Raw genomic sequence first — 23,599 nt, 5'->3', positions numbered from 1 at the left:
GCGAGACGGACACCCCCAAGTGTGATCAGCAGTGCATCAACGGATACTCGCCGTCCTATCAGAAAGACTTTGGAAAGCGCTGCACGCTACACGCTACACTGTGCTGTTTGTATAACAATAAATGCACCAAAAGCATATCTGGATCTCAGCGTATCTGTTATCACAAGGAAACCAAAGCGCGTCATAAATCTACGTACCTGAGGACCCAACCTCATACTCTCAGCGGCGAAAAGTTTGTGTTTGGAAGCCGCAACATTTGTCAACAAAAAATGGCGTAGAATGAAAATCATCAAGCCGCATCAAAGAACCAAGTCGTCACGCACCGACCAGCCTGAGATAAGTGCCACACCACGCCATCCATTCACCTGGGAACAGGTAGGCCTGAACCTGTTAATGTTTGTGGATTAAGGAATCCGCTTCAATTGGAATGCATTGTGTCAAGTGAGGACAATGTATTAAATGGATGTTACGCTGGTTGCATTGGCGCAATGATGGTGGCGCATATTCTCTGTGCTTTATTGGATTGTGACGTCAGGACTTTGTGGAATGTGGCGGCTGATGTTGTCTCAAGACCTACTCATTGTTGAAATTCTTGGATCGAATCTGCTCTGTCAATGAATTAAAATGCTATGGATGGATTTGAATACGCTCTTGAATGAAATATGATTGTTTTGCTACATACAAAAATACAATCCAACGGAAATGAGTCAAATAAACGCCGATGCTGAATGTTCAAACATGGAACGTGAAAAGAGGGAAATTACTAAAAACTAAACTAAACAACTAAAACTAAAAACTGACGGCCAAAGCTATGGAAAATAAAATCGAACGGTTGCAGAATGAGCGCAAAAGTGCCGTTAATAAAATCAAAGAGCTTATTCCGCAAATTAAAGCGCACATGAAATCAAAAGAAAATGTAACTGAAATCCCATCACAACTGAATAACTTGAATGCACTGTGTAAAAAGGCCACTGACCTGCACAACGAAGTATTGCAACTTCTTCCCGATGATGAACATAAAAAACAAAAAGAGTGGTTTTCTAGCATTATGGATTACAGTGATGCATTCAAGGAACGTGTGGAAAAATGGATAAAGGAAAATCCGCATGAAAACTCAAATGAATTACCACTACATACAAATACTTCTGAGCAACCAACAAAGGAAATCAATTATGCAGTACAAATTCCTGTCGAAAAAAGCAAGAATTTGTCTGTTGCTGACCCTCCAGTACCTGTTACCACTGAACAAGATCCTCAGGATGAACTACAGCCCTGTGACAGCATCTCAAATGCAACCAAGAAATCGCGCTCACATCATTCCTCATCTTTAGCTTCACGCTCATCTGCTCGCTTAAAAACGGAAACAAATCTTGCAATTTTGGCAACAAGACAAAAGGCATTAAAGGAAAAACATGCATTGGATGAAGAGGAGTTAAAGTTACGCAAAAGAAGAGAACAGCTTTTACTGGAGAATGAAATCGCTGAGGAAATGGCAAAACTAAGTGTTATAAAATCACAAAGCAGTGTCGGCAGTAAATCAAAGTCAAAGGTTTCAGAAGGGATGAACTCATACTATGAAAAGACATGCTCAAAACAACAACTAAAACCCAATGCAATTGAAACCACACAGACAGTTGTGACGCCTAAAGTCACTCACTTACCTGACATAAAACATCTCCCAGATCCTTCTTACATGCTCCAACGTTATCTTACAATTCCTGAAGATCCTGTGACTAATGTCACACAAACTGATGCATCACAAAACGACAGTGTGCTGGACATAATGAGAAAACAAAATGAAATTTCAACACTCTTGATGCAACAACAATGCCTCTCAGCACTCCCAAAAAGGGAAATTCCCATTTTCGATGGTAACCCACTCAAATACCATTCGTTTATTAAAGCATTTAAAAATGGAGTTGAGCGAAACACCAGTAACAACTGTGACAGACTCTACTTCCTTGAACAATACACCAAAGGCCATGCAAAGGGACTAGTGAGGAGCTGTCAGCACATGGAGTCGAGCAGAGGATATGTGAAGGCGAAGGCTCTATTGAAAGAACACTATGGCAATGAGCAAAAGGTGGCAGCCGCATACATGGAGAGAGCTTTGTCATGGCCCACTATTAAAACAGAAGATGGGAAAGCCCTTCAGGAGTACGGCCTCTTTCTGCGTGGATGCTGCAACGCTTTGGAGGATGTGCAGTATTTAAATGATCTGGACACACCCACAAACATGGTGGAAATCATCAAAAAACAGCCGTACAAACTCCGAGACCGCTGGAGGTGCGACGCATGTGACCTGCAGGAAAGGTACAATAGGAGAGCAAGGTTTGTGGACATTACCAATTTTGTTGAAAAACAAGTAAAAATCTTGACAGACCCTGTGTTTGGAAACATTCAGGACACTGTTATGACAACTAAACAAATGAAACACAAACCACCCCCTCGCACCAGCATCAGAGGAACCAGCTTCGCTACCACAGTGAATCATGTGGAGAGACCAGCTCAACCTGTGAATAAAGCTACAAACATAAAACCACCAGCCAGGAAGATCTGTCCCTGCTGCACTGGAGGACACACATTGGATGTGTGTGCTCGGTTGGAAAAAATGGCACACAAGGAGAAAATTGACTTCCTGAAGGAAAATGGTGCTTGTTTTCGCTGCCTGTGTATAGGACACATAAGCAAAAATTGCCAAAGGAAGATTTCCTGCTCGAAGTGTGGCCTAAGACATCCAACTGTGCTCCATAAGGATAGTGTGGCAACAACAGAACCGGCTGAGAGAAGCATCCAGGTTACAGTGGACGACACTTTGGTTTCCAGTGGGCTTACAGGGGCTGGTGAGACAGATTGCAAGCTTCCTATCGTGCCGATCCAAGTGAAGGCGAAGAAGGGCAATAAAGTCATTCTCACATACGCCTTTTTGGACCCGGGAAGTACTGCAGTGTTTTGTACTGAGAGTCTGAAGCAGAAGCTCAATTTGTCTGGGAAGAGAGCCAACATTCTTCTCAGGACCATGGGGCAGGAGAAGGTGGTCAGTAGCTACATTGTGCCAGAGCTGGAGGTGGCAGCACTTGAAGATGACAGCTTCATTGAGTTGCCAAAAGCGTACACTCAGTTGTCAATGCCAGTCCACAAAGCAAACATACCCACAAATAAGGATCTGACAAGGTGGCCATATTTAAGACACATCTCCTTACCACAGATTGAGGCTGGAATTGAGTTGCTGATTGGAACGAATGTTCCACGAGCCATGGAACCGCTGGAAGTCATCCGCAGTGAGCACAATGGACCCTACGCTATAAGGACGGTGCTGGGCTGGACGGTAAATGGACCACTGACAGGAAACGGTGGAGAGGCCAATTACTGTGACCAGCCAGTAACGGTGAACCGTGTGTCCATTGTAAATTTGGATGAACTGTGGCAACAGCAATTTAAAATGGACTTTCCAGAATCTGCTGTGTGTGGAGGAACAAGTGGGTCTGTCCAGGGAAGACCTGAGGTTCATGGACATGGTCACAAAGTCAGCCAAACGGGTCAATGGGCATTACCAGGTTGCCCTGCCTTTGAAAAATTCAAACGTCTGCATGCCAAATAACAGGAAAGTGGTGGAACAGCGTCAAAACCATCTGAAGAGGAGGCTCCAGAGGGATCCAGTGTTTTACAAGGAGTATAACACCTTTATTAATGATCTGCTTGGTAAAGGCTATGCTGAAAGGGTTCCTGATGCAGAGCTGGAAAGAAGTGATGGCAAGGTCTGTTACATACCGCACCATGGTTTCTACCACCCGACAAAGAGAAAACTCAGAGTTGTTTTTGATTGTGGTGCCAGTTACAAAGGACAATCTCCAAATGAAGAGCTGTTGCAAGGGCCCGATCTAACCAGCTCACTGATTGGAGTTGTGACCAGGTTCAGGAGGGAACCTGTCGTCATCATGGCTGACATAGAAGCTATGTTTCACCAGGTGCAAGTGCCCCCAGATGATACTGATCTGCTGCGATTCCTCTGGTGGTCACAAGGAGACTTGAACCAAGCACCATGTGAATACAGGATGAAGGTACATCTTTTGGGAGCTACATCCTCCCCTAGCTGCGCCAACTTTGCCCTCAAGAAATGTGCAGAGGATTTTGGACATGAGCATAAGGTGGAGACAGTGGACAAGCTTCGGCACTGCTTTTATGTGGATGATTGTTTGGTGGCAGTTGCAACAGAGGAGGAAGCACTGACCCTCTGTCATGAGCTCATGTCTCTGTGCGCTAAAGGGGGATTCTGTTTGACCAAGTGGCACAGTAATCAGATCTGTTCTGGAAGCGCTGGACAAAGGAGTACCTGCCTCTGTTACAGGAGCGACAGAGATGGACTGGAGTCCAGAGAAACCTTGTCGCAGGAGATCTAATTTTGCTTATGGACAGTACTGCACCTCGTAATTCTTGGATTATGGGACGTGTCTTGCAAACTTTTCCGGATCGCAAGGGATTTGTGCGTCAAATTCGGATTAAGACGAGAACAAATTGTTTGGACAGACCCATATCCAAGGTGTGTTTGTTGCTGGAGAAGGAGGAGGCAGCATGAGGACATTGCTGACCTCTATATGGACTTTGTGTTTTGTTTTTGTTTTTGTCTTTATTACTTGTGCTGGACTTTGCACTAATTGGTCATGACGACCAGAAGAAGGAATATTTGGTATAATGACTTTTCATGGACTTGAGCAATTTATTAAGACATTTTTTGCATTTTCGTTGAAATTGATATGATTTATTATTTCTCCTATTGTGTTTGAAATGTGAATTATTATGTGAGTCCTAATAATTAGGGGCTGGTGTGTAAGAGACATACAGGCTGAAGATGTGCTGCACGGTGTGTTTGAGTGTGTGTGTGTTGCAGAGGGGGCGGTTCACATGGGAGTAGGCGTGTGTGCGTGCAGAGGTGTGTGTGTAAAGGTGGGCACTCACAGGTGACGCAGATGAGAGAGAGAGAGAGTCAAGGTTGGAAGTAGCCGTAATTTTTGTTGACCGCTACAGGCTTCAACGCTACAGGCTTCAACGCTACAGGCTACACGCTACAAGCTACACCATTGCTCCATGCGAACACCACGTCAAAGGAACACGACCTCCCTGCCAGGGCGAGACGGACACCCCCAAGTGTGATCAGCAGTGCATCAACGGATACTCGCCGTCCTATCAGAAAGACTTTGGAAAGCGCTGCACGCTACACGCTACACTGTGCTGTTTGTATAACAATAAATGCACCAAAAGCATATCTGGATCTCAGCGTATCTGTTATCACAAGGAAACCAAAGCGCGTCATAAATCTACGTACCTGAGGACCCAACCTCATACTCTCAGCGGCGAAAAGTTTGTGTTTGGAAGCCGCAACATATATATATACTTACAGGTGCATTTTCAGCAGCAGTAGAAGGATGACACGTCTTCGGTGCTGATACCAGCTTAAATATCTCGCCAATATTTCGATTCTCATATTTTTTCTTTATTTCTTTTTCCAAACTTGCAAAATGTGCTGCCAGCAGGTGAGACATACTATCAGTGGAGAATTTGCATACCAGTTAGTACACTATCCTGATGCATACTAACTTCTAGTATACTAAGAGAAGTATGCGATTTGAGACACAGCATTGCAGTTTTTTTTTCAGTGCGCCCCCTACAGACGTGTCATTACAGGCTCTTACACTGCTGGCTTGTTGTAAATCAGAAACTTAAAGAACTGTAGTGATGATGATGATGATGATGATGATCCAGATAATGAAGATGATGATGATGATAATGAAGATGATGATGATGAAGATGATGATGATGATGAAGATGATGATGATGAAGATGAAGATGATGATGATGATGATGATAATGAAGATGATGATGATGATGATGATGAAGAGGATGAGGATGATGATGATGATGATAATGAAGATGATGATGATGAAGATGATGAAGATGATGATGATGATGATGAAGATGATGATGATGAAGATGATGATGATGATAATGAAGATGATGATGATGATGATGAAGAGGATGAGGATGAGGATGATGATGATAATGAAGATGATGATGATGAAGATGATGAGGAAGATGATGATGATGATAATGAAGATGATGATGATGATGATGATGATGTGGCTCACGTGCGCAACACATGCACTTATTCTTACTATGTTTTTAAAATGAAAGTGTTTTCTTTGCATGTAGTTATTATGTGATGGTGTATTTATACAAGTGTGTTTTTAAGGATATAGCTCCGATCACGTGATCACATGAAGGAAACCGGCTTTAGCTGCTTTCATTCTGCAGCTTCACTTTGATATAACTGACTGACGTGATGTTGTTTCACAAGAACGTCTGTGACTCTCGTAGAGAAGACTTGAAGGATCCCACTGTGTTTGTTATGTTATAAAAACAATCTTATAATTCCTAATCGTTGTTTCCTAATTGCGTGAAATGCCTGGAAAACAACTCAATATAAATCGATCATGTTGTCTTAATAAATAAAGATAATTATTTTACACGAGGTAATGGTATATTATTTGCTAATAAAGAATATTTATAGACAAATTAGTCACTGGTCTTCTGACCAGAACTAACCAAACAAGACACTGATCAACTCCTTCTGACGCTGGTATAAAGCGTTGGACTGAAATAAAAGTACGTGACTCATGAAACTGGTGTTTCTTGTTAGACTGTTACCAAGCCTTGTGTTCTGGTTCATTGTCAAGATTTTATTTACTGTACGTGCTTTCATTTCTCTCCTGCAGGGAATTAAAAGAAAAAATATAGATATTTTCTGAGGATTTCTACAGAGGAGGTCTGTAACCTAATCAACGCCATATTCAAGGATGGATTCGACATGGACGGCTTCTTCCCTCATGGTCTTGTTATTGAAGATATCGCCTGTGATGTTGATGAAATGTTCTGGACTGATCCAGATAATAATATTTTCACTGCTGGATATTCTTTTCTTTTTGTTAGTTCCCCCCTATGTTTTTTATAGTATCTTTTCTCTTGATTGTGTTTTTTTTTGTTTTGTTTTTTTTGTTTTATGAACAGTACTGTTGTAGCATGGCACCGGTGAACAAGATGAAACCCTTCTTTTGCTCGTCCGACGTCCTTCCTTGTAGGCTCTTTATTAAAGTTGTTCATGTAATTGGCCCCTGGGTTTCCAAAATAGTAAAGCTCCCCCTTTCCACAGGGGGTTTCCCCAATGCATTTAAATTGTGGAGCCTTTACTCAAAAAACCAGGCTTAGACCAAACTGACCTCAGTAATTTCAGGCCTATTTCTAAGCTCCCTTTCTTGTCCAAGATCTTGGAGAAGGTGGTGTCTGAGCAGCTGTCTTTGTTCCTGGATCAGAGCGACATCCATGAGAAGTTTCAGTCTGGCTTCCGTAAACATCACTCTACGGAGACAGCTTAACTGAAAGTGTCCAGTGACATCATGATGTCGGCTGACTCGGGTCAATACACTGTTCTGGTTCTCTTGGATCTGTCCTGAGCCTTTGACACAGTAGATCACCAGATCCTGTTGAGAAGACTGAGGGATGAAGACTGTCTGGGTCTGTGTTAGAATGGTTCTCATCATACCTTTCTGGGCAGTTTCAGTGTATCTGCCAATCAAACAAGGTCTGAATCATCTGTTGTGTGGAGTCCCTCAAGGTTCTGTTTTGGGTCCTTTATTATTTTTTACTGTACTTGATTCCCCTGGTCATTCAGAGATTTCCTGATGTTTCTTACCACATTTTTGCTGATGACATCCAGCTCTACTGCTCTTTTGATCCAACTGAGCCCCAGAGGCTGAACTTAGTCAATTGTTTGCTAGAAATCAACTAATGAGTGAAAACACTTTTCAGCTACATGTGGACAAAACTGGAACTCAGGTTATTTTGCTCCTAAACTTTGGAACGATCTCTGTGTTTGATGATCTACTGACTCCTTCAAGAAACATCTGTGTTTGATGATCTACTGACTCCTTCAAGAAACATCTGTGTTTGATGATCTACTGACTCCTTCAAGAAACATCTGTGTTTGATGATCTACTGACTCCTTCAAGAAACATCTGTGTTTGATGATCTACTGACTCCTTCAAGAAACATCTGTGTTTGATGATCTACTGACTCCTTCAACAAACATCTTAAATCATTCTTATTTGTGCATTTCCCTGATTTTCTGGGACTCCTGTGTTTTTCTTACGTGTCTTGATCTTTTAAAGTATATATTTTAACTATTGTTTTTGATTGTCAAAGCGCTTTGTGGCCCTGGTCTAGAAAGGCGCTTTACAAATAACATTTTCTTACTTATAATTGCTTCTCGTTTTTTACAAATTGCGTTAAATGCCTGGAAAACAACTTATAACAACGAAACATATTTTTAAGTTTACGAATAATTTAATTTCCACTCATGTATCTAAAAACATGTGTTTATTTATAATCAATATTGATATTATGTGTCTCTGATAAACATGGATCTGAGCAGTAAATATGTACATAGAACACCTTCAAACCTGTCAGGAAGTCAAGTTTAATGCCATTACTATTCCTGATAAATATGAAATTTGCTGCACTCACACTGAAAGAGAAGAGAGCTCTGATTGGCTGATGTGCATGTCACATGAATGGTTATTTCACTGATTGCTTTTCTTCTATTTTCTTATTTCATATTATATTATGTCACGGCTCGACCGGTAGCTTGTGACCGACTATAAGGTACTTCTGGTCTATATTAACAATACACACTCACATGATCACACTCACAGTCACTACAACAGCACAGACACACAATAATAGTGTATTATTTACTGATAAAGAATATTTATAGACAAGTTAGACACAGTGGTTGAAAAAGCCTCATCAGGAAGTTAAACAAATATGCACGCACACAAACACACACACAAACACACCCAAGCACACACACACACACACACACAAACACACAAACATTAAAGCACAGACGCAAATGTAGATACAAAACAAATACTCACATGTACAAACATAAAAAAATACTCACACGTACAGTATACAAACACACACACACACAGTTGTTTGATTGTGGTGAGATTCAGATTTTCTGCGTCATCATTTGTAGATTGAGCTGCAGTTGTTTAAAAACATCAACATGGATCATCTCGTTGTGATTCATTTCATTTCATCAACTGCTGACTTGTGTGAGAGTCAGAGAGTCACTGACCTGTCTGCAGCTTTCCTCTTCTCCTCCTCCTCCTCTTTGGTCTCAGGTCCATGTTGGAGCAGAATTCAGCTTCTTCTGACCAGAACTGATGGAACAAGACACTGATCAACTCCTTCTGACGCTGGTATAAAGGGTTAGACTAAAATAAAAGTACGTGACTCATGAAACCGGTCTTTCTTGTTAGACTGTTACCAAGCCTTGTGTTCTGGTTCATTGTCAAGATTTTATTGACTGTACGTGCTTTCATTTCTCTCCTGCAGGGAATTAAAAGTAAAAATATATATAATTTCTGAGGATCTCTCTAGTTTCTTTGTCCAAAAACAACATGAACCCCTTTATCTTCATAACTATGGTTCTACAAATGATTCTTTCCGTTTACTCATTTATTGTCATTGCAACTAGTACAACAAGAAAAAAAGATGAGCTCCACACAGCAGGGGGCAGTAGGCCTCGTCTGTAAAAGGCCTCACTTTCCACCAACAAGGCAACTTTTGGAGTCAGGAAAGCTGAAGTCTGCTGGTCACACTTGTAAAGGTGTTGCACCCATAGTAACTATGTTACAGTTTTTTGTATTGCATGAACACTAAAATCAAAAGTCATACACAATTATAAAAACCTTATACTCGAGGAGTAAAACTCCAGCCCAGATTAACACAACTATAAGCACAATGTCAGCTTCACACTTTTTGCAAATGACTGAACAGAACAATTGCATGCAAACACACTTGTATCCATTACACACATATGTATATCAGCACTTCAGTGTCAACATTGATTTTACTGGCTTTTACTAGTTTTATATCCACCTTTATCGTCACTTTTGACTCTTCATATTGCAGTTTTAATTGGTTCTTACTTGAAACTGTTTTATTTGGACATCACGACTCCCGGCTACATGCTAGTCATGGACACGTCAAACACCGTCGACTCTTCGGCGCTTCAAGGTCAGAGTCAGAACCTGCTCAAGACTTTTATTGACACAATCGACTCTTTTAATTTATCACAGATTATTGATAAACCAACACACATGGTTTTATACACACTGGCCTCAACCCATCCAAAGTTTCACTGAAGGATATCTGAGTGTCGGACCATAAAGCTGTTCTATTAACAATGGACCTGGTTACTCCATCCCCCGAACTCCTCCGACTCACTCGCTCACATGTTTTTAACCCTCACTCAACATCCTCCTTCACAGAGCATTTTACTCCTGCTTTTTTTAACAGCTTTAATCCTGAACCTCCCGGTTTTGGCAAAGACTTTATCCAAGATGAAAACCACCTCATGTGCTCTTGATGTCATTCCCAGGAAAAATTTTTAAAGGATGTTTTTAACACAGTTTTACACATTTTATTCAGCTCTCTTTTCCTCAGTTCTTTTAAACATGCTGTGGTCCAACCTCGTTTGAAGAAACCCAGCCTGGACCAGTTTTTACTCATTTTAGATCAATTTCTAAACTCCTGTTTTTAGCCAAAGTCTTATAAAAGGTGGTGTCCCTCCAAATTTAATATTTTATGTCTTCATGTAATTTATTTGAAAGATTTCAATCAGGTTTAAGATCCGGTCACAGTACAGAGACTGAACTTTTAAAAGTCACTAATGACTTGTTTTTAGCTGCTGATAAAGAGGAAAGAGTGATTTTCATTATTTGAGATTTTACTGCAAACTTCGACACTGTTGACCACAATATTTTAATAGATCGTCTTAACTCTTGGGTTGGCATCAGAGAAACTGCACTGAGCTGGTTTTCTTCCTCCCTATTAAACAGAACCTTTGCGGTCGCCATGGGATACACCTCAAGTTCTACAGCCAGTGTCTCCTGTGTTGTACCTCAAGGGTCCGTTTTCTTACTTTTATTCTTTTAATACTTTCCTTTTTAATTAGTTTCTCCACACTTTACGTAATTTAAATCTCCAAACACCACTGAAAGGAGGGAGATAAAACAAACAAACACACAAATAAATAAACTAGACAAAATAAAACATACAGGTTTCAAATGTCCATCATTCAAATCCAAAAGTCATTTAGGAGTGATAGTGTCAAATGAAGTCCAATTTTTTCAATCGCCGGGTCCACACAGTTTCTTTCAGTCTGAGTTTCAAGGTCAATTGCTCCATGAGTCGTATTTCCCTCATAATGTTCATCCATTGATGCAAATCAGGAGCTTCTGCTTTGAACCAGTTTCTCGTAACTTTTTTACATGCAACCAACATTATTCACATTAGATACTCATTACATGACATAACACATCGTTTATATTTCCCAGGTACATCGTTTTTTTAAAGTGTTTGGCACAGAATAGCCAAGAATGGTTCCAATTGTTCTATTTACATTCTCCCAGAATATAGTTATAGTTGTAAATTGCCAAAAAATGTGGTCATGATGGACACCCTTCTCTCCACACAAAAAAAAAATATCGTGTTATATTTTTCCAACCAAATTTCCTCCAGATCATAGATGTTGTTGAACTCAGTACTTCAGTTCCCGTTTCCCTCTCCCATTTTGATTTGATATAAGCAGAGTTGTTCTCAAACATTTATATATGGCGCTAATATCTCTGAATTGTGTTCCTCTGTATGTATTGTAGATCCATTCAAGCAGTCCTCCTGGGTCCTCGTGCTTTGTATCTGCTTTACATAGTAGTCTCTTATTTGCAAGTATCGAAAGAAATCATCTTTAACTAGTCCAGATCGTTTTTTAGCTCCTGGAAACTCATTAAACCCTTTTTAGTTATTGTTCAAATTGCTCTTATTCCTTTGTTTTCCCAGTCTTTGAATCTCATATCGTGTTGGTTTGGTTTGAATTCATCACCATATGACACCCAGTTTAGGTTTTTTACTTCTTTTTCCTGCTTTTCTTGTTGGATTATTTCAAACCACTCTTGTAAAGTGTGTAGAGTGATAGGATCAAGAATATTGTATAACTTTCTTATGATTTTACTGTTACTAGAAGTGATCGGACCGGGATGTCATTTATTTTTGATTCGATATCCTTCCATTTTCATCATAGGTTTCATCAAACCAACTGATCTTCTCAGTTGTGCTGCGTAAAAGTAGTCCTTGAGATGAGAAGCCCCATCACACCTTTTTCTTTGGGTAAATGGATTGTTGTGTATTTTATTCTCTGCTTTTTTACATTCCAAATGAACCTTTTATTGTTTTGTGTAGAGTTGAATATTTGGAGTCTAATATTATCTCGGGCTACACGTCCTGAGATGAAGCCAGTTTGGTTCATTTTAAACAGAGTTGACATTATTTTTCCATCTTTTTTTTAATAATGGATGCAAATATTTAATAATCTATATTTAGTGCAGATATCAGTCTATAATTTCCACAAATTTCTTTTTCTTTTCCTTCTTTTTGGATCACTGAGATTATAGCCTCAGAGAAAACTTTTTTAAGAGTTGAATTAAACAATCTTAAAAGTATGTGAATTCATTAATGCCAGGTGACCTTGTACCATTGTACTCGACACACAGTGGAAACAAAACGTATCGTCACAAAGTCTAAATAAATCTTTTATTGTATCCTATATACTTATATATATATCATTATATACTACTGTACACAATCCCTGTTACCTGATTATGTCGCTCTCCATGTAGGCCTTGATAGTTGTTACTACATTTTGTAATACATGAGAGACAACATTTCTGGTACTACTTTCATATACTACGGATTTGATGAACAGTCATTTGGTTATTGAATAGAAAACATTTAATGAGGAAATTGCAACATTCTACCATAATCATGAACATTCCACAGCTGGTTCCATCTGCCTGTACTGGAAAATGCTGAAAATAGGTGTCATGTTTAATAATATCTGCCTTATACAAATGATATCAAACAACAGATACAGTGAAGTCATGGCCAAACATCTCTGTCCAATCTTCTGTAGTAGATTATAGCCCTTAGACCAGGGGTCGGCAACCCGCGGCTCCAGAGCAGCATGCGGCTCTTTGATCACTCTGATGCGGCTCAGCAGTTGAAAATAATGAATGAGTATTTAATTCAAATGTATTTGATTTTAGTTCATTCATTTTCAAAATGTAATTCTATTAAGATTATTATGGCGATCTTATAAAATGTGTTAACATATTTTTGTCGCTCTTGATACACGTCACAACCTCCAATGTGCGACACCCTCCAGTGTCTGGTTACTTTAACTTTTCCACCCCAGGTAGGCTTACTATGGAGAATTCAAAGAAAAGAAAAGTGTCTGAAGAAAACAGAACGTTCAATGCTGCGTGGGCAGATGCATTTGCTTTCACTGCTGACGAGACTGGTTTACCTGTGTGCTTAATATGCAATGAGAAACTCGCTAACAACAAAAAGTCAAATGTCGCCAATTTACAAAATAAACACGCAGCATTTGCTCAAAAATATCCGGATGGAAATGAGAGAAAAAAAGCTGTTTCTGAACTGACACGGAAGGTGATTTGAGCAAAAATCACTTCAAGAAGTGGATGAAGTCTGCAAATATAAGTACATATGCTCGTTTTGTTGCAGCTCAGGAAATAGTAAGGCAGGGGAAGCCGTTTGCAGATGAAGATATTTAAAATAATCTTTCATTAAGATTTCAGAACATCTATTCACGGACTTTAAAAACAAGAGTGAAATTGTACAGAAAATCAAGGATATGCCCCTCTCTGCAAAAACTGTCAAAGACAGAACCATACAAATGGCAGAAGACATCACCAAACAGTACATTAAAGACATCAATTCAGCTGTTGCCTACTCAATTGCCTGTGATGAATCCAAAGACAAAGGTGATATTGAACAAATAGCGCTGTTCTGCCGGTATGTAAACTCTGCTGGGCCACAGGAAGAAATGATTGAGTTGATACCACTAAAAGGCCAAACACGGGGGGAGGACGTCTGTGAGGCTGTCTTGAATTGTTTAAGAGCCAAAGGAATAAACACCGCCCACCTGGTGTCAGTGGCTACAGACGGGGCACAGAGTATGACAGGAGCGCACAAGGGCTTTGTGGCTTTACTGCAGAAGTTGCTGGACAGAAAGTTGCTGACTTTTCACTGCGTCCTGCACCAAGAGGCACTGTGTGCTCAAACATTTCCTCCGGAATGCACAGACGTAATGAATGTTGTCATTCAGATTGTCAATAAAATAATGGCGAAAGGTTTAAATCACCGTCAGTTTCGTTCGTTGCTGGACGAGCTGGAAAGCACATATTCTGATCTCCTGTTGCACAACAAAGTACGGTGGCTGTCTAGAGGCGAGGAGCTGAAACGCTTTGCCGCGTGTCTGGAAGAGGTGAAAACATTTCTGGGCAGCAAAGGGCTCACATATCCTGTGTTGGAACAGCCAGAGTGGCTGGAAAAGCTACACTTCATGGTAGACATGACAGCGCACCTGAACACGCTAAACACAGCTCTTCATGGGAAAGGACACACAGCCCTGTGCATGTTGGAGGAGGTTTTGGCTTTCGAGCGCAAGTTGACAGTGCTTGCCAGAGATTTACAGAAAGGTACACTGTCACACTTCCCCAGTTTGAGTGAGTTCAAAAAAGCTCACATTGTGAATTTAGAGTATTTACATTCTGCAGTCATTGCAATGCAAACATCGTTTGGGAAATGATTCAGTGAGTTCAGAGGAAAAAACACATTATCCTTCCCTGTCACTCCCCTCAGCCTCGATCCATCCCTTTTGAATATGACAGCCTTTCCAGGTGTGAGTCCACCTGATCTTGAAATGGAACTGGCTGACATAGCCAACAAAGACATGTGGGTGTCCAAGTTAAAGCGCCTGACAGCGGACCTTGAAGATGTTTCACGCCAGAAGGCCGTTCTTGCTCAGAATCACAAATGGTGTGATATTGAAAACCTCCCCAAACCAGACAAACTTGTGTTCGAAACTTGGAACGCTATCCCCGACTTTTATGTGGACATGAAAAAGTATGCACTTGGAGTCCTGTCGATCTTTGGATCCACATTTGTATGTGAGCAGGTGTTCTCCAACATGAACTTTATTAAAAACAAACATCGCACACGCCTCACAGATGAGAGCCTACAATCCTGTGTGAAGATAAAGGTCATACAGCCCTGATGTGGAGACGCTATGCGCTGCGGTTCAGGAGCAGAAATAACATTGACCAAGTATGATAAATGATTTAATTTCCTATAATTTGGCAAATATTCACATTTTTTAATTGTTCAGTGAAATAGACATTTTATTATTCAGGTTGGCAGCTGACGGCACGGCCCAGTAGAAGGATGACGGCACAGAGAGAGAGGACGGCATTTTTGGTTCTCTGCCAGTGGATTTGAAGTTTGGCGTTTTGTTTTTTCATTACTACAAGGAGGACTTAAATAGTATTTTACTTAACCTTCAACACGACGTCTTTTTCGGAGTAAAAAACGTTTTGTTGCATGCAGAAATGTAATTCAATTTCTCTTCAGTCGTTCATTGATTTCATAAATTTAACCCATAATAGTTTGTTTATACATAGCACAAAGCAAAAAAAAATGTATATGCAGTGTTATTTCATTTTAAATTTCAAAAGAGTTTTGTGGCTCCCATTGTTTTCTTTAATTTGTGAAACGGGTCAAAATGGCTCTTTGAGTGGTAAAGGTTGCGACCCCTGCCTTAGACAAACTTTTATTTTCAGAACAACTCATTTCTGGTAGATTTAACTTTAAAATTGCCTCTAGGTAAAAATGACCTGAAGAAAAGAAGCACCACCTTTGAGTCTTAGTCCAAAGTAAGTAAGTAAGTAAGTAAGTAATTTTTTATTTGTACAGCGCTTTTCTAGACCAGGGTCACAAAGCGCTTAAACAATCAAAACAATATTCAATAAAGTACATACTTTAAAGATCAAGATAAAACTGATAACACAACAGGAGTTCCAGAAAATCAAGGAAAAGCCTGAACAAACAGTCTGGAAGGATTTCTCTCCTCTGGTCCTGGACCGTGTGCCAGAAACCATCAGTAGATTCTGATCCACAGACCTCAGAGCCCGAGCTGGGGTGTAAGGCTGGATCAGATCAGTGATGTAAGGAGGAGCCTGACCATGAATAGATCTGAAAGTGGAAACTATTACATTTATATCGATAATGATTAATTCATTGGAGTTATTAATTAACTATGAAACACTACTTTGAATCAATCTCATTTACTGAAGTCACTTCGTGTTGTTGTGATTAATGTTCTTTACTGAGTAAGAGGCTCTTGAATTGATTATACAAACATATGAAAAATTGGGTCCGGTCCTGGTCCTTTGTTGCAGGCTGGCAAAGATCTCCCTTGACCGAGTTGGCGTAACTGTCCAGAGATGTATCTTTACTCGGTGCAAGGGGTCACAAGTCTTTTCTGGAAGAGCAGTTTGGTTGCTTGGTTCAGGCTTGCTTGGCTGGCTGCAGGAGATTGGGTTGCAGCTTGCTTGTGTCTTGAGAAGCTATGGTCAAGCTGGGAAGCTTCTCTCACCAAGTTGCAGGAAGGGAAGGGGCAGGAGTCAAGAACGGGGTCGAAGAGAGGTGAGGATGGGACCCCAAGAGTGACAAGCGTGTCAGGAGTGTAAGGACCAGAGAGTCAAGAGCGTGATTTGTATCACGCACTGCCTCTTTAAGCTATTCAGTCTTGACCCAGGATTGATGCGCTGTTACTGGTTCTTCACCCCCCATTGGCTGGAGATGAATGAACCACTTGAAGTTTTATTGTCAAAATAAATGTGTGATGTGTTTAAAGCTGGATTATGTGCTGGACAAAGGGGCCCCAGCAGAAGAAGTTATAGTGAGGGACGCCGACATCTGCCTCTGAAAAGAGCATTTTTGGAGCCTTTGTTGCAACATGTAAACAGAAAGCAATGTAGGTTCAGATTTATTTTATTACTTTTGGTTCATCTTTGTTGGAAATGATGTATTAGGTTTAACCCGACTGCAATTATTTTTAACTTATACAATCTGTAGAGATCCTGCTCTACTAAACGTCTGCAGGACCTGAATTCACCAATTTAGTTTCAGTAAAATAATTAAACAATAAAAGTTCCACAAGTAGTTCAATCACAAATAAATGTACTTATAAAAGACAAAGACAAACAAAAATACTCTCAATTTAAACTATACCTGTCACTCGATCTAAAACACGAAATAATGAACAGTTTGTCCATCATTATTGAACATTAATGTTGCAGGCCTGAATCGTAGCTCAGGTGCGGTAAGACCGGATACGATGAGGCCGCTTCACTCCGCAAAGCAATCAATAAAAAAGTACCCAAGTGTCTGATGGATTTGGGGGAGGCTTCCATGTCGGGGGGACTTGAAGGTGGTCAGTTGGCTCAGGTGGATTGGATATGCGGCTCCTTCAACTCAACTCAAATGCCGGATCTTTGATGATCTCTGAATGTCGGGCTGACAGAAAATCATCATCCAGCTTTTCTCGTTCCTTTTGGTTGCTCACAAACTCATCGGATCGTCAGTTGTCCTCCATCTAAACTCTTGAAAACGGCATTTAAAAGGCCCGGGCTGTGTCCCATATCACACACTTCTCTGTGTGCACTGGTTTATAGTACACATTAAGATGTGTATGTGTAACCAATGTGGAAAATGTAGGGTTGATAGCAGTGAACTATCAGTCCAGTAAATAAAATAATTATGGACAGAAGAACATTCATCCACCACATACACAGTAGAGAAAATAAATATTTATATTATATTGTCTCCTACTCTAAACTATTATAAAAATATAAACAAAATATACTTTCACAAAGTATTCAATAACCAAACAAAAACAAAAGAGCCTCCTTGGCTGGAAAATGTATTGTCTTCAAACGAAAAATAATATTGTCTGTTTGTTGTGCTGACGAGCAAAATAAAAGTGCATAGAGTGAGTATCAATCCTGAAATACTCTAGTTTGTCCTGGAAGTCTTTGTGGAACAGATGTTTACTCGTCCTCCTTCGGTGACAATCAGGAACCAGCAAAGAACAGTGAAGTTCTAGGAGTGACAAGCGAGTGTTTCAATAGAAATGCAGGAGCGATGACACGTGTCTCAGTCTCTGAGCCGCTGAAGCATCTCAACACCACGCGATAACAAAATATAAAGTTCAACTCACTTTCAAACAAAGTGAAACAGTATAATATAAAATACTGTTGAGAAAATGTACACTTGCATGAAGTTACAAAACAATGTTCAAGCTTCATCCACATAAACGTAAATAGTTGCTTCGATACAACGTTCATTTATACACAGAAATGTAAACAGAAATATGAACAATAATATAAACGTATTGTTTAGGCTCACCTAGGAGTGACAAGCAAGTGTTTTAATTGCAATGCAGGAGCGATGACACGTGTCTCAGTCTCTGAGCCGCTGAAGCATCTCAACACCTGAGTCTCATCAGTGGAACACAAGTAAAACAATGACCGTCTTAAAGCGACAGTGTCTTAATGCGATACAAACATCGAAAAGTAATAAAACACAAAAATAACAACTGGGTTGAATTATATTATTCCAGTGAAAATAATTGAAACATAAAACACCAAATAAACGGCTGGGTTACATATGTACTTGGCCAGTGCTCAAATTTGGCCACGGTAGTACTGTCTCGAATAAAACTCTGCTGCTACACACTTACAGGAAATGACTCAACAGCTTCTTCTTCTATTACTTTTTAACACTGATTGAAACCAGTCTTTGAAACACTATCACTGACACTTGACAACACTTTTCTCCAATTGAAACAAGTTGTGTTTCATTGTGTTATTACTGTTGTTGTGTTGTGTGACATTTACGTCGGTATCTGCTCTGAAAACGTGTCGTCAGTGACGTAGCTTCAGTTTAGCTTCAGTTTACCTTCAGTTTAGCTTCATCTACGTAGCTTCAGTTTAGCTTCAGTTTAGCTTCAGTTTAGCTTCAGTTTAGCTTCAGTTTAGCTTCAGTTTACCTTCAGTTTAGCTTCAGTTTAGCTTCATCTACGTCACTAAGATGGAGGTCGTTGAGGGTGGAAAGTGTCCATCGATCCACACTCAACTTTCCCAATTCAGTGCAGATTGTGGACTAGATTTTCGCACACTGATTATTGGGACACACTTGTGCACTCAAAATATTAAGTGTTAGTGCAGAAGTGAATAATTTGCCACACAGTCCTGGTCTCACTCAATTCGCCGCTCCATGTCACTCAATCACTGGAACATGAGAAACACAGCTGTCAATCATTCCATCAATCCAAAATAAACATTCATAAATGAGTTAAATTGTGCATCATCTGATAATAATACATTTAAATTATGCACAACAAAATGTACATGATTAAATGTTATCAATAGGTTACTTAAATAAAATATCTTATTTGCTGAAAAAAAGTTCATAAAAATCCTACAAAGCAGATATTTTCTTTTCTTTGCTGATTCCATTTTTTCTTTCTTTCTGTCTGATTGAACAACTATTTTGACGGAGCTGTTTCATGTCAGATCTGCTTCCTTTTTAACACAGTTGCACCGAGCAATGCAACGCTACGAGTACTCGCTCTCCGAACCTGATGCATGCGCCGAAGGACCGGTGCTGCTCGACCCATCCCAGGTGTGTAATGTGGCCTTCTACAGAGACAACCTACTGCCCCCTGCTGGCGAGTTCGTCCATCTTTCTCAGCGACGAGGCTGAGGCTCGAGACGTTATCCATAGCGACAGCCTGTAGAGGGCGTAACAGCATTTGTAGAACCACGATTGTAAAAATAAAGGGTTCATCTTGTGTTTGGGTCGGTCTGAACAATGAAACTAGAGATCCTCTCAAAAGAAACATTAAATAAAATATTTTTTTTACTTTAAATTAATATAGGGATGTGTTGATGAAGCTTCATGAAACAGTGTCATTATTTCCTGAGTCCACTAGATGTCACTCTTTGCTCTGTAAACTGAGACCCCGAAGTATAAACCCGGTTCAGCAGTGCAGTGTGGGGGTCCCACTCCTCCAGGAGGGACTGATCTGTGAAAAATATGACCCTGCTTCATGAAGCTTCATCGACACATCAATAGATCTAATATTGCTGGGCGCTACAGAAGGCTGAACATATTTGTTTCTGGCTCCCTCTACTGTTAGAGATAAAGACTTTTTTAGGTCAGTTTTATCTTCCTTAGAAGCTTAAAAGCCATAATAGAAAGAATGTTGTTTGTTTGCCAGTGTAAAACAAGGGTAAATGTTTATTTTTTAGTTTTAAAAAGGTGTATTCATGTATTATGATGGATACACAGAGACAAGCGAGGAAGAGTTTTGTTGTTTCCTTCTGTCTGCAGGAGCTGAACGAGTCATCACCCTCAAGATGGAAATCCCCGGCTCCATAACTCCTCTCATCCAGGAGATGTTGGAGAACTCTGGAGGCCTGGAGAGCGGCAGCTCTGCCCAGCTCTACCAAAGCAGTCCAGCCACACAATCGGCGTAGTGACGGCCGACAAAGTTATATAAATACATATAGATATGAACTATGGTGTTTGACATGAGGGCGACTGAAAACCTTTTCTGAGAAGAGAAACTTTTGTATCCCTTCACTGTTTGGATCTTTTCGTACCCACCGAGAGTATTGAGGAAGATGTTTGACTTTGATGTCACGTGTACATTATTCTGATGAACACAAAGAGCAAACAGAAGTTATTTCCAGTCCTCACATGTATGTGCACAAAAAGAAAGTCGCTACGAGTGTCACAGTCTAACCCAGGTTGTTGTCCACGTATTGTTTTGTGCTTCCAGACGAATGGAAAACAAATGATTGTATGATATGGTCACAGGTCTTTTCAAGAAATCCAGTTCATGAAGATTCATTATAAAGGGAATATGTATATAAGTTGTATTAATTTCTTCAAAACTATGAAGAGTTTTAGGCTTCACTTGATTTTGAAAAGAAAAAACCTTTTATGTGTTTTGTTCATAGGTTTGTGATTCCAGGAAATACACTTTACTGAAGGAAGTTTTTGTGTTCGACTAAATACTGGACACTTAACTAATCACTGGCTGTTCAGAATGAGGCGTTCACGGTTCCCCCCCTTTTGTTTTGACCTACAGTAGGTATGAACAAGTAGCACTCCAGTCGGGGCATATCTTTCTGGTCATGTAGCAGACAGAGACGGAGTCTGGAAGTGTTGAGGTGGATCACATCTCGGGCTCGGACGTTCCTGTAGCAGCTTCATGATATTGATCCATGTGAAGAGTGGTGTACATACACACTGTATTCAATACAAGTGATTCTCAAAAGCCTCTATGTGGGTCCGTGTCATGTCGTGGTGGGGAAAACTAGATTGTAGTGGTCCCTCTGGACGGGGGATCGTGAAGGTCCTTCTGATATTTGTCCTCACGCATCGTCCCCTGTGTTAGAAACATGCAGGATCCAGAGCAACCTCACACCCTGTGATACACTTGATGCCAAAACGCCTTCACATCATCTTGACCATCGTTACTGTACACACACCAATGTCTCAGGAAGGAATCATGTTGTGTGCTTGGCCTGTCCATTGTATATGTTCTGTGCTGCCCCCCCACTATGTCACTAACACACACACCTCTGCTACTGAGCCCCTGTGTTTCAAATCACTCAGACCAGAAGTTGTGCAGAGAGACTCCGACCCTGAACATTATGGTCTCACCATGTGTGGAGTCTCTCTACGAGTCCTTATTTCTTCTTCTTTTTTTTTTGTACAGTCAAAGCTGCTTTCATTTAGGACTTAACATGTCCAGAACAACTTTTCTCTGCACAGCTGATCTGGAAGAGAAACGGACGCACCTTCGCTTTGAAACGTATGGAATATGTTGCAATTTTTTCAAGATTATCAAGAGACTTTGATTTTTTTAAAAACCCAACATTTAATGATTATTGTTGTGTCGTGTGAATCACTTTTATAACTACATTCTGCTGTATTTGAGTCTCAAGTGTTGCCTTCAGTTTCCTCCAGCAGGAAAGAATGTTGCTGTTGTTTCTTCTAAATAATGAAAAAATAAAACATCAGGTCTATATAAAATGCTGAAATTAAACAAATAATAAAGTATTATATAAGTACTATATGATTCACCAACACATGTCATCTTCAGGGTGTGACACCCCTGATGTCAACACAAAGGACGATGTGTCAGTTAAAGGATAAAGAAAGACTAAAATGCTGCTAATTGTAATCTGAGAGAACATTGCTCCCTCTAGTGGTGATCTTAGATATTTCACTGTCCTGTCAATAATTCTTCAAGGACTAAGATAAGCTTTCCTCGCTGCAGGGATGGAGTGAACCACGACAGGTGATGATAGTGACTCGTGTTTTATTTATTGACAATGGCTCCATCTTGTGGTGCAACTGTAGATTACAGTCAATGTTTTACAATCCAACTCTTGAACACATCACAGGAAGTAAATACCTGTTGTTTGTAATAATGGAGCCGTAAAAATGGAAAACAAATTATTTTCAATCCTATTATATATTAGAGGCTTCAATAAGCACCACTGTTGTACGGCGTGTTCTTCTTACTCTGACATGCTGGTCATCCAAAACTAGTGATGGTGAGATGAAGCTTCACTAACAGTGTCATCATGTTTAATGCTCAGTAGGTGGCGCCTCTGTTTAAAAATGATATGAGGTTTGATCCAAGTACGTGTTTATTGTTAAATGTTTAAATATTAAATATATGTATTGAAGTTCTCAGGCTCAGCTCCAGCTAGTGTTTCCTCATCAAACACATTGAAAGTGTCAGTGAACAAGTGCAAGATTTACACTGAGAGACCGAGATCTTTCACTACAAACACATTTAAAATATAGATTAATTTAAGTATTTTTATGATCATTTCTTCTCATGTGGAGCTTCAATCCAAGAGTTACAGGGCGAGCAGTTTGGAGGTATTTGGATGTTTTCATGTGTTTTTTTGGACGAAGATGAAGACGAAGACAACTGAGCTCCAGTCGCTACATTAAAATGAACAAACATTTTTGTCTATAACTCTAAAAAGAACAGATCACTCTGAAAATAATCCCAACACTTACTCGACATGAGGGCGAGTAGAAAATGAGTTTGAATTTTGCGTTTATTATTACTTCAGACGTGTGAAAAGACAACAAAAGACTTAAAACATCACATGATTCCAGAACTGTTGTAATAGTTTTATTTGACCTACTATTACATGATTGAGTAAATAATGTTGAATACATTCAACTGTTACTTTAACACACTTTCATTTGCAGTTAATGAAGGAAGAAAAACTCTCTAAACTGGATCAAGATTGTCTCACGATACATTTGTCAAAGTGTAGATTCACTTGTCGATTATAACATTAATGATCAGTTTATAAAATATAATATAGTGTGATTTTGAGAATATTGTGCAAAGAACTGTATGTTTTGAAGCTGTTTGACTAGAGGATTGAATTTGTTGATCTTTTTTAATTCATGTTTCTCTCGCTCTGTTCCTCTGATGACATCATTTCTAGGC

At 39.9% G+C, this 23,599-nt stretch overlaps 1 protein-coding gene across 1 annotated transcript in view; it reads right to left on the bottom strand.

Annotated features, from left to right (window-relative positions):
- The window catches only part of LOC148085107 (NLR family CARD domain-containing protein 3-like), a 78,729-nt gene extending 69,418 nt beyond the window's left edge, over positions 1 to 9,311 (bottom strand). Inside the window, exon 1 of the mRNA XM_087781507.1 lies at positions 9,194 to 9,311. Within this exon, the coding sequence (XP_087637633.1) occupies positions 9,194 to 9,245 (52 nt within the window). The 5' untranslated portion in view covers positions 9,246 to 9,311. The remainder of the gene's footprint in view (positions 1 to 9,193) is intronic.
- Between the last annotated feature and the right edge of the window lie 14,288 nt (positions 9,312 to 23,599).

This window comes from Callionymus lyra, chromosome 2 (assembly GCF_982586985.1).
Source record: "Callionymus lyra chromosome 2, fCalLyr1.hap1.1, whole genome shotgun sequence".
NCBI lineage: Eukaryota > Metazoa > Chordata > Actinopteri > Syngnathiformes > Callionymidae > Callionymus > Callionymus lyra.
The sequence above is the reverse complement of the archived record's forward strand: the minus strand, read 5'-3'. Positions and strand labels throughout refer to the sequence as shown.